This window comes from Trachinotus anak, unplaced genomic scaffold (assembly GCF_046630095.1).
Source record: "Trachinotus anak isolate AG129_WGS33_773 ecotype Australia unplaced genomic scaffold, CSIRO_AGI_Tana_v1 ptg000012l, whole genome shotgun sequence".
NCBI classification, from domain to species: Eukaryota; Metazoa; Chordata; class Actinopteri; order Carangiformes; family Carangidae; genus Trachinotus; species Trachinotus anak.
This window is the reverse complement of record NW_027273863.1, coordinates 1690689-1703382: the sequence shown is the minus strand read 5'-3', so window position 1 is coordinate 1703382 and position 12694 is coordinate 1690689. Positions and strand designations below refer to the sequence as shown.

General features: G+C 38.4%; 1 protein-coding gene across 2 annotated transcripts in view; it reads left to right on the top strand.

The window, feature by feature from the left end:
- Positions 1-1862: 1862 nt before the first annotated feature.
- Positions 1863-12694, top strand: part of agla (amylo-alpha-1, 6-glucosidase, 4-alpha-glucanotransferase a) — a 42586-nt gene continuing 31754 nt past the window's right edge. For both annotated transcript variants that reach the window (XM_071490699.1, XM_071490698.1), the window contains exons 1-5: positions 1863-2007; positions 4259-4386; positions 7342-7552; positions 9667-9836; positions 11868-12071. In XM_071490699.1, the coding sequence (XP_071346800.1) occupies positions 4299-4386; positions 7342-7552; positions 9667-9836; positions 11868-12071 (673 nt within the window). In that variant the 5' untranslated portion in view covers positions 1863-2007; positions 4259-4298. The remainder of the gene's footprint in view (positions 2008-4258; positions 4387-7341; positions 7553-9666; positions 9837-11867; positions 12072-12694) is intronic.

Sequence of the window (12694 nt, the reverse complement as noted above, 5' to 3'; positions counted from 1 at the left end):
TGCAAGTACATATTAAAAACACTGCATCTCATGTCCTGTATGTAAACACTGTATACTAATGTTGACAGTGTGGTATTGGCAGCTAGTATGCAACATGTTCAACATGTTCATGTGTGTTATGTTTTATTTAGGAAATAATGCAGGATGTCAGCCTCACTTCACATTTAGATTTATATTAAATGATTTCATTTTTATTGTACTTCCACCGTGGAACAGTTGTGACAATAGTATCCAAAACGCCAGTCTGTCTTACTGGTTTGAAATGATGCAGGGCAAAGCTATAAAAATGAGACACCAACATTTAGCAACATCTCAATCAAAGCTGTGGTATTTACTTACTGTTGCCAGCACTGTAACTAAATTCTAATCAAATCAAACCCAACTCAGTCCCAATGAGTTGAGTTTGTGAACATTAAACTTTTAATAAATAACACTTGATGAGAAGGTTTGGTGGCCGGCCTGCTATGAATGACAGCCAGAGGTGTTTGATCAGTCTGGGTTTCAGCTAAAAGCTTTAGTATCACAGGATGCTCAAAATGCTTTTTAACAGGCTTTCACAGACAAAAATAAAGAAATACATAGAAAAGTATCTTTTTTGCAGTTTTTTTAATATGTAAAATTTAGAAAATGAAATGACAAATTTGTGACTAATGTCAAATGAAATTCATCTTGATCAACTGAATCTTAATGAACAAGGCTTGGCACTGATGGTTGGATATGATGTTGCAAGAGAAATACACAATGATATAAAAAGAGACACATAGTAATATCAGCTTAATAAGGTTCACACAAATAATCAGTTACAGAAATCTGATTACAGAAGCTCATTTAAAAACACATTCTAATGTATCTGACAGTGTATGGCAGTGGCCTAACACTGGCATTATGTCACTAGCCCATGCTCTGGCAGTAAAGGCCTGGAGTGCTGCTCTCTGTCTCCCCAGCAACTGCACTGCAGAGCCAGGTTATGTAACTGCCTTGTCTATTTGTGTGTGTGGGCTACATGATAAGTGTATGTGTCCGGTAAAGCTCAGACAGAGCGCAACAGAAATTATGCAACCAAATGCTCTTTGTGAGCATTATGGCCTCAGTTTCCAATGAGATGTTACCATCATTTATTTCTGTAAATGTACCAGATAACATCAAGCTGATATACCTTTGAAATCCAGCAGAGTGCATTGTCAACAATTTATTGAAATACTTGAGAAATGAAAATTCATGGTTGACCAACTAACCTGTATTGATTATCCAAATCAGTCTGTATCAGAAATATGGGATTCCTTTCTTTCTGTGATTGCATTTGAGGGTTTGAGAGATAAATAGTTAAGTACTTTGGCAACCACCACTGAATTTCCATTAAGCAATGTATCAAATTTTACAAGGATCTCAGGAAAATACATTGACACAATTTAAGTTTTTAATGTAAGTTTGTTCGTCTGCGGGATTGTGCAAAAAATACTGAACCGAATGGCACCAAACTTGGTGGAGGGATGGGTCATGGGCCAGGGAGGAACAATTAAGATTTTTGGTTCTGATCCGGTTACAAAGGGGGATGCAGCAATTTTTTTTTCAAACTTTTCACATTTCTGTGAAATTCCCAGGAAATAATGCTTGAATCTTGATGTTAAAAATATCATTTATTTCATTTTAATAAGGGTGATCCAGATAATAATCCGGATTTGGTGTTAAACAAAGCTGAATCCAAAAAAAACAAAAAAAACAATTGCGCTTATTATTAATAGTAAGTATCTGTGCAGCACCAGCAGCATTTGGGAAGGCATACATCGTTATTTCATTCAACACGCATCTAATAAAATGACATAATAACAATAACGGTTGCGACATTTCGTTCCGTTCTACTCGGGTTATTACGGTAGCAGCCGAACAGCTCCGGGTCTGCTAACCACGCCCCCTCAGTTCAGCCTGTCGGGCCATCCAGGAAAAACCGCGCTGTTCTCTGCAAACTGTTCTCCTGTTGCTGTGACGGACAGAGGACACAACTGACAGGTGACCGGCCATGGACGTTTACACATGTTTCTGCACTGTCGTATAGTATTGTCAAATGTTAAGCTTTTAGGAGTTTTGTCTGCAGCTAGTGTCTGGCAGGTCGGTGGATGAACTACTCGCTACGTTAGTTAGCTAAATAACTTTAGCTAACTGTTTTGACATTCATTTTACCGAACGCTTTTCTCTTCGCGCTTCGCAGCGTCACACTCTAATATGGGGAAATACAGTGTCGCTTGTTTTTGAGACAGCGACTGTTGATAAACATGTAAAATTCTGTCGGTTAACTAATGTTTTTAACGCTGTCTTGCTTCATGGGGAAGGTACCTAACGTTACCACATGAAACACCCGATTAAAAAACCAGAGCCATTCTCCGCTTCGAAATCAACATGAACCAGCCTGCGTTCCTTTCTTCAGTAAAAGTCCAACTTGACGGCACCGCCCACTACAGTGCATTCTGCCGGGAGGTCACTGGATGGATACCAAGTGAATCACAACTTGTTTACGTTGTTTTAGTGAAATAATGTGCCTTTGTTAAATAGTAGATTTGCCGAATTGTTAAGTGGTCACTAACAATTAAACCGCGCTTTGCATTATGTTTCATAGAGCACAAAGGGTTTGCTAGTAAACAAGGCAACATTAAATTATGACTATTTTGAATGGAAACCCGGACGTCCGCTCTGCAGGTTGTTGCATCACTGTGGCGAATAAAAAAATATACTGTCATCTTCATGTGATTTCAGGCCTGTTCGTCACTTTGTGTCGGTGTGGACCCAAAGTGGCAGGCAACAGAAGAGTGGTGGGAAGAGTTTTATAAATAGGTAGTGTGACATTAACGACTGGATTCCTGACCTTGTCCTGATCGGACAGAGGCACTGCGCAGACTCAGATGGAGGGTTTCAAAGGGGTTCAGTGACTCTGGATGCGTTAACCTGCTCCAGTGATTGTAGAGCTGAACACAAAGCTCTGACTGCAGGATTTGGTCCTGTGCGGTATTGTGTTCAAACTACTGTTCAAGTACGTTCCATGGTCTTTAGGAGTCCATGAAGTTGAAGTTCTTGGTAAAATAAAAAATAGATATTGCACATGCAGTTTAATACTAATTTATCAAAACATTTTCATGTGATTTTGCTGAAATTAAATTCTAAAAAGGGTGTCTATGGAGGCATTGAGATTGCAATTCATATTTATGATTCATGTATTAGTCTAATGTAATGTCCCATCATCTAAAAGCATGTTGTGTAACAAGTGTATGCCAGTCAGAAGATTAAGTTGTAGTCCTTGAAAATCAGATTGCATATGGTAAAATAGAATTTCTTTATTTTTCAGATTGCACAAATGCTCACTGTAAGATAACAAACAGTACAGTCATTTGCAATTTTTTGATTGTATTCCCATAATCAAATAGGCTAAAACAGTGAGTGTTGTATGCAGTATTCAGATCTTTTGCTATTAAGTAACAGTTGTAGTACACTATAAACATACTACATTACAAGTAAAAATCCTGCATTCAAAATATTTAGAAATATAAGCAACATTTACTTTACAGTATAAAAAGTAAATACTTATGCATTTTTAGCAGTTTCAACTGTCTGTTTGAACTAAGGTACATACTTCATGGTATGTAAAGTATTAGGACAAACTTCATGCTGTGTTACAACAGTGTGTTACAACACATGTCTCAATCAACTGGTGCAACTGCCTAAAAATCCTTGTTTAACATTTAACCCTCCTTTTTTTTTTAGATTAAGATGAACAAATACAAACAATATAATACAACCACTATAAGTACCACACAAAATCAGACATAAACATCAGCTCAGACATAAATACCACACATTTACTTAAAAAACTGACACCAAACACGACCAGGTCAAAACCTAGCATATAACTGGACTGTGTGTGGTCAGTGTGTAACTGATGACGTCCTTCAAAACTGTTGTGAAACAACTGTAAACAGGAAATTAAGAGCAATATAAGAAGTTCAATAAAAAACTATAATATTAATCCGAGGTCTACTGACCAAGTCTTGAATGTTATCGATTTGTTATTACAAGTGATCAGCAGTGGGTTGGATCTCCTGCTTATTTTCTGACTACATAATTTCTATCCTATACACTTCTCACTAAGACTCATAGATTTTTACCCTGGATGTTTTGAATTGGACAGAGTGAAATTTCAAGCATGCCCTGACCACTGAGTGATGTAATAGACTTATTTAAAATTATTTACACCTCTCCTTCCTCTTTGCAGGAAGCCAGGGATCAGTGAAGTTTGAAGAGATCTTCTCAAGATGTTACCACAACACCTGAAGCAGATCAGAGTCCTAATGCTCAACGAGAAGGAGAATTTAGAGAGGACACTGTTCAGACTTGAACAAGGTAATGCTTCTATTAAACATCTATCATTTGCTTTAATAAATGACTGAATCTGTTGTTGTATTCAAAAACGAGAGGGGCTGCTCAGACTTGGTGATGGTGATATAGCAGTGATTTACTGTCTTCTACCTTGTATACAGTAGTTGTATTATGAAGGAGGATTCTCCTACAGTAGTCAACATGGATATCAAGATGATATGTTTTTGATTTAGGCTGTCTGTAGTTGGTATTTTGTGCTACTATTCAACAGTTTCAACAAAAATCAACTAGTAGAATTTTAATTGAGTTGTACATTGTTTTTATTGTCATAAAACATTTGAGTCTTCCCATTGGTCCTGTTCACACATGGCCGTATGCAGGTCTTGATGAGTTTTAGTCAGCCAAAACTCCAGTTGTCCTGTATATTCAGTGCTGCACTGAAAGTCATGCAAAGTCTCCTGCTCGCATACATCCTCAGAATAAAACTGTGCAACAGGAAGCGTTTTTTATTCAGCACCAGGAAGATGAAAATGTTTTTGGTTGAGCACAGAAAAAAACTGAAGCCCTATAGACTCTTTCTTCTTGAAATGCTGAGGTTCCTTGGCTTTCCTCTGCAATTTGATTTTGCCGTATTTGTGACAAAGGCCCAGTTCAAACCTGGCATTAAATGCATCTCCCCATGCATCTGCAGTGACCACTCATGATTGGATCTCACTTACCTGCTCTATATGCAAATAAACACGTATGCATTGTTGTCTTTAGCCAAACCGACTGTGACAGACGGGTCTGTTGTCAGTGTGTTACCCCTTCAAGAGGTAACAGACAGACAACACACACTGTAAATCAGGACTACATACTGTTTGCCAACAAGGGACAGACATTACAACCTCTTTTTAATATTGTCCGACTTCATGGTGATTATACAGACAGTTAAGTGTTTTACATATACAATGAAATGTAGATAAGAAGAAAAATAGGAAGTGAACTTGTGGGACCCTTAATGAGCCCACTTTGAAGGTGGGGTCTCGGTTAGCCACACCCTGTGCCCCTCCATGAAACACATGACTGGCAGGAACACAGGATTCAGAGTGTCTTTAAAGCAGGATTCAATATATAGACAGATAAAATACTTTATTAATCCATTGAGGAAATTCAGATTGTCCTGTAGCTCACTACTGTATACAGTTAATATTTAAGTCCGTGTCATGATCCACTGCCTTTGTCTGAGGTGTTGAACAGTCTGATGGCAGTGTAATGAGGAACCCAACCCTAAACACAAAATTATGGAAGTCTTCACTAATCACAGTACAGATGTGTGGCATACTGAATCTGCTGCAGCAGCACCGATCTCACGACCATGAGCCTCTTCTTCTTCTGTCTGTTTTAGCACGAATAAGTCTCTAATTATGTATTTGATAATTTTCAATTATATTTTCAGTCACTGGTGGTTTTATTGTCTCTGACACAAGTTAATGCAGCAAACAACACCACTATCAAACTGGAGGCCTCTGAAACAATACTGATGTAGATAGTTCTACGGTGAATACAAGTTCAACGAGAAAAGTACTCTATATGTGTCAGGAAGACCACATTTGATTAAATATAGAGTATAATGTTGGTCTGTTTGTGTGTGTGTGTATGTGTGTGTTGCTGAAGAAGGAGTAGCATGTTATGTTGAGGAGAGAAGTGTAGCACTTGACATTTACAGCACTCTGAACCTGATAGGGATTTTGTGAGTCCGTATTAAACTGAACTATATATAGCCACTGTGGAGGACCAGGAAGTCTGACATTTCTCACAGATCCCACTGTGACTCACTGTGGTTTGAGGTATTCCTTTTGTATACTTCATGGGAGTAGAGCGATGTCTTGGTATGGGTGTGTTTTGGATCGAATTGCCCTGCAGTTGTGTTGCTAATAGTGACACTATGCAGGACAATTTGTGGATGAGGGAGGAGGCAAAGGAACTGTCAGAGTTCGATACGTTAGACACTGGTGCACAAAGTGAATGAACCTTTTCAAACATGTTGAGACTCATGTTAATGATAAATTCAAACTCTAGTTGTAGGTGTATGTGGTGTATACAAAATCACTGTGTTGGATGTCGTTTAGTTGTTTTAGTCACTTTGTCTTTTTAACAGTAGCATTTTCCTCACTAAATATACAGCCACGTTGAACTCAGTGTGCACTGCAGTGGCCATTTACACCATCTGTTTTTGTTGTTGATTAATAAAACTCGTAGTGTCAGTGAGTTGTTCACCTCACCAATGTTACTGCTGTTCCTGCTGCCCTCAATTCCTCTTCATTGCCTCTGGGGTTGGGGTTGTTGGCCGAGGGCTCGCTTGCAAATTGCAACTCCTCAGGATCCAGCTCACCCCCACCAACCTTTATCATTGTTATTATTACTATTGATTGATTTTCATCATCTTAGAAGTTTTTTTCTTCTTTCTCTTTCTCTGTTTTCTTCATCATAACTTATTAGCCTTCCCACTTGCATTTACACATACATACATACAGGGCCAGGTATCATAAAAAAAATGTTTGATATTGGTTGGTACTGATATGGATACCTTGACTTCAAAACCAATTCATAATGATACTTTTTTCAATACCAATATTTTCAAATCCAGTTTAACAAAAAGAGAATTACACCATACATCTTGGTAAGGATTTTACTTTTACTTTAGTTTTGTTTTAAGCTCGGTCTCTTTACACATTCAAATCAAAATTTAGCATCAAATGACAGGGCATTTCTCTATCCTCCATAGTATCAAACCAACAGTTTGGTCACTCCAATTTATGTTGCCTTTGATGAACTTAGTAAATAGTGACCTCCCACATCTTCATTACGTTGTTTGATATCATGAATAGTTTTGCAGTCCTGTCTTATTGCCTGTATGTTCTCACACCTTCACCATCGTTCAGCTCTATCTAATGCCTTTTTTTATTTATAAAATTCTTTGTGTCTCTGTCTCCTCAGGTTTTGAGCTGCAGTTCCGCCTGGGTCCGAGTCTTCAGGGCAGGAGGGTCACGGTGCACACCAACTACCCCGTTGAAGGACAGCGGTTTGAACGAAACAACTACCGTGTTTTGCTGTGGAACTACCCAACAGGGAAAGAGGATGACTCTGATAAATTCTGCTCTCTGGACCTCAAGATAGCTGGGTCCTATCAGTACTACTTTGGACGTGGGTAAGACCCTCCTGATAATGTACTACAGACTGTACATTCACACGACAGCATATTATGGCCCTCATCAGAGTGAGCTGGAGAAAATTGCCAGTATATTTCTGAAAATACCAATGCACATGCAGTAACAAAACAACATGTTCTACTAATGTAGTTTGCTGAAGAGGTGGCTTCAATAAGCTCAGCTCTGCATTAACTCAAAGTTAGATGAATACCAAAATACAAAACCACAACAGATAAACTAAATAAACTTAAATTAAAACTAACTTTATTTATTAAACTTAAATAACAGTTAGTTTTAAGCTGATCCAAACTGAGTTTTTTTGTGTGTGGCAAAGCTGTTTTTTATTTTTGATTCCATTTACACTTCCTGTGCCTGATCAGCACCTGACACAAGATTTCTGAATCTGAGTGTATAATTTTGTTTCCATTCAATTTTAGGTCCATGTTTGTATCCCTCACTGCTGTGGCTACATTTCGTTGCACTCCCCAGAGATCACTCGTCATTAATAGTGTGTGTTCTCTGTGTGATGTGACTGCAGTTTTTTTGCAGTTTGATTTGCAGCTGCAAAGTGTACAGTATAAAGGCATTAAGATTATATGGAAGGCAGGAAAATCTTTTTTCCCCAGGATAATTTTTAGCATTTGTTCGTTTCATTCTAGGTGATTTTTAATTTCTCCATGCTCTCTAAACACAAGATACATATAATGGGTATGAGCAAGTTATGTAACATCACTGTCCTTTCATTCATTAATTCAAACTCTATTAAAGACACACAAAAGGGTCCATAGCAAGTAAGAAAAAAAATGAAATAGCAATAAAAATAATAAGTATATCACATCATTACTTAAATATACTTCATGAATAGGCTCTCTCCCCAGTGTTTTCTGAGCCTTGATGAGCAGCTGTTCCTCGGGCTGGTTAAACCCTCAGTGATGCTGTTGCTTTCTTTTGGTTAGAAAAATATTTTAATCAGCAAAGGCTTTCTGTCAGAAGTGCTTTAGGAAGTCAGCTGAGATCAGTGGCACCGGCAGGATTGATTGATATTTTTGGGTTATAAGCACATGAAAGAAGGTGTATCAGCATTTTGAAAAAATGATTGCTAAAGTCGGCATTAAGCTGCGGTGGATTCCGTCATTTAGCTAAACAAACGAACAAAATCATGAACAAAAATGCTTGCACAGTACATATAGGATTCCGACTGCCGGCGCCACTGGGCAAGATAGTATAGCGAGCACCAAATTCCACACAAGTAATAAGCTGTGATGGAAGAATGGGTCACATGTGGGACTTTCACCTAAGGGGCAGGGGTATGGGTCTTGTTAGATTTAATGATTTAACTATTTAACTATTCTATTCTTCTTCAGCTCTTTCCTCCAGAAGGCCCTGAAGGGAAAACCTCCTATGTAGGAGCTGCATATGCTCTCATGCACAGACCAAATGACAAAGTGACAGACTGAGAAAGTAAACGCAAAAACTTCACTATCACAAAATTATCCTGGCCAAAAAATGTTTTCACTTGCCTTTCAGGGCTTCCGTAGCCATAACTGACGGCTGTAGAAACAGTGGATTTCTGTGTTGTGTTGGTTAGAAATGAAGACGCTGTGACACCAGGATCTCTGTGGAATGAAAAACACTTCATTAATACTGCCTACTCCAACAGGAAAATTGTGGATAAAGGGTGTAGCACGAGTTTACTGTTGGAACCACTATTCATTGGACACATAGTGTAGACATAATAGGTTTGGACACCTTTTCAGTCTGGTGTTAACTGTGATTTCACAGATTTTGTTTAATTCATAAACAAGAGGTTACTGTACATATGACCCAGTTACAGCTGCTGTCTATTGATTTTATGTCTGGTTCACACAGTTCACGTCAGCACAGCCCTGTGGCTTTCTGATGTTTTAACTGAACACGATAAAAAGATGTTTGGATTGGCCCTGATCCAGATCTTGCTGGTCAGTTCAGAGTATCCATAATGTCTCCTGTGATGTAGGAGGTTCCTGCTTTGCTGTGCTCTTCATACTAATTGTTTGTTCTAAATACTACAAGATACTTTCACCTCAAGCCCTAATCATCACATATTATTGCTTCTTTATTTTGTCTCTTGCAGAGACACAGAGCGGTCAGGGGGAGGATACTTTGTGGTTGATCCTGTCCTTCGTGTTGGAGCAGACAACCACATCCTGCCATTAGACTGCATCACCATCCAGACCTACCTGGCCAAATGTCTGGGACACTTAGATGACTGGCCTGATAGACTGGGAGTAGCCAAGGAGTCAGGTGTGTGTGTTTTTTCTTTTTCTTTTTTTTTTTTTTTTTGCAAGTGCTTCAGTGCTGGACCCTGGAGTGGATCGAGGTCTCAGGAAAGTGAAATGATTGGTGGAGCTTAACGTTAAAGATATCATCTAATTAACATGATTTATGTTTCCATTATCATTATTTTATGTTGGTTTTATAGTTCATGTGAACAAATTAGCTGCTCAATTAGCTGATAAGATATAATGGATAGGGAAGCAATGCTGGTGTTAATCATTAAAAGCTTCTACAGGCATCAGCAGATTTCTGTTGACGTGTCTGGCCAATAATGCAACTTGTTAATTAAATTTGTGTTATGGTAAACACTGAATGTGTATTATGAGTGCCAGCAACAAGCTTCAACATGTCAGCTGTATGGAAGTATTTTAAAGTGTCTGAAACAGATTACAAAATACCTATTTGCAAGGCACCAGTGGTGTGAGGATGGGTAAAACAACACTCTTAAAGGTCCCATATTGTCTAAAGGTAGATGTCCATGTGTTCCTGATTATAAAGCAGATCTAGGTTCTATATTAGTACTGTGAAAGTATCAAAGCCTCAGTCCACAGAGAAATGCAGTAGAGTATCACAACGTAGGGGTCAGTCCAGATCAAATGGTCGTGATAGTGGAGTAGCTGTTTGTTTTTATCGTTTTATCACTAGCTTTGAGGTCAAAAGCACTCCAAATTAAATGTGAAACCTAGATCCTATGTGTGGTTATCTATGGTCCTCCTAAACCTAACCCACAATTATTATCTGAATTCTCTGAGTTTCTATCTTCCGTTACTTTCCATTATACTTGTGATGGTGAATTTAATATTCATATAAACAATCCATCGGATCCTTTTGCCTCTGACTTTTTTAAATACAATAAGTTCTTTAAATCTAATACAACATATTACAAGGCCTGCACATGATTATAGCCATATTTTGGATCTGGTGTTAATATTGGTACACGTAATTTTATTGACCTGTATGTGTCTGACCACTCACGTGTTGCATTTGACAGTGTCCTCCAGAGTGAGTCAGTAAAGTGACCACAGATGGTGCGTTCTCACATGTTGATAATCTGGTGCACTATTTTAACTCTCTCTGCACCTCCAGAGTGAAGCTTTGTAAAAATCTTTCTCCTTCTATCACTGATGACATTCACGCTTTAACAAGAGAATTCAGCAGAGTAGAGTGCAGGTAGAGAAAGACAAAGCAGCTCCTGATACATTATCAGCAAACAAAGGAGCTGAAGACCTACAATGACCAAATTAAAAATGTAAGAACCATGTTTTTTCTGTTTTAATACACTCTAATAAGAGTTCTCAGGGTTCTTTTTAATACTATTTATTATTTATAGACCAGTGTGGATCCTCTCCTGTCAAATGTCTGAATTTTTTTTATTAATCAGATAAATGGGACGGGATCAAAGATCGAGGGTCCCACTTCTTCTTTTGATGGCTCTTGTCAAGAGAATCAAATGTTGTTTGTCTTGTTTCATGGCCATTACAATAAGAATAATAGATTCATTCTGCAACAGGAGAGACTGGGAGTTACTCTCTTCAATGAAATAAAAAAAAGATAATGTGGATACTGTAATTAGTTAAATACAAATACTGTAATTTAGTAACATGTTAATATGCTGGCAATATTTGTTTTGTAATAGTAATCATTTTGATGTTCTGTACCACTGTTCTTTGGGGAAAAAACACACTTGATTAAAATCTAATACATCATTTAAAAAATATATATATATCAGTATCAGCCAAAATTATTTTAAAAATACAGACAGCCAGTCTTTGTTTATAGTACATAATTTTACTCGTCACATTGAACTCTAATGAATCATCATGCTTGTTGTGTTCAGGTACTGTACAACATCTGCTGTCACAGACAGGTCACTGGGGTGTGGAGTGTTTCCCACCATACAGAATGCACATTTTAGTATAACACAGTTTGATATGTTGCCATATTAATCCTGTGTAAGTGTGTTTCAGTAACTGTGTACTTGTTGGTGCCCTCCTCCAGGATACACCATGATCCACTTCACTCCTCTGCAGACTCTGGGAGAGTCTAGGTCCTGTTACTCTTTAGCCGACCAGATGAACTTCAGCCCTGAGTTCAGCCCAGAGGGTCGCAGCTACAGCTGGGCAGATGTGGGGGCACTGGTAGAGAAGATGAGGCAAGAATGGAACATGCTGTGCATTACCGATGTGGTGTATAATCATACTGGTGAGTATGTTAATGTATATTTATGCTGGTAATGAACAAAGAAGGTGGGCATATAAGAAAGTAATGATGCTTTATTTTTATCATCTCCTGCACAATGTCATCAGAATATTTGTAGTTCAGACACACCAGGAGCACCACTCTCAACTCAGTCGTAACATATACAGCATGTGGCGCTAATGAGAGCTTCAGTTCCTGCTGGAATGTCACTGTTATCAATGAGCATACAGTTCACCACCAACAAACTAGAAGCCTTAGACATACAGTGTTATGTCCATCTGTCTGGAGCCCTTTGGAGCCCCCTGGTTTTCTGCTCTGATTGGCCATAAAATGTGATGGGATCTTCATCTAAGTCACAGGTGTAAACAAACATGATGGGCTTAAGCTAATAAAACGCACACAATTTTGATCTTCTGCATCTTTATTGAACACAGCCATTAAACCTTCTCAGTGCTGGTGGAAAAAGTGAGTGAACCCTTGGATTTAATAACTAGTTGAACCTCCTTTGCCTCTAATAACTTGAAACCAGCTTCTCAAGAGCTGCTGATCAGATCTGCTCAATGTTCAGGAAGAGGTTTGGACCTTTCTTCTTACAGAGCTGCTTCAGCTCAGACAGATACTCAGGA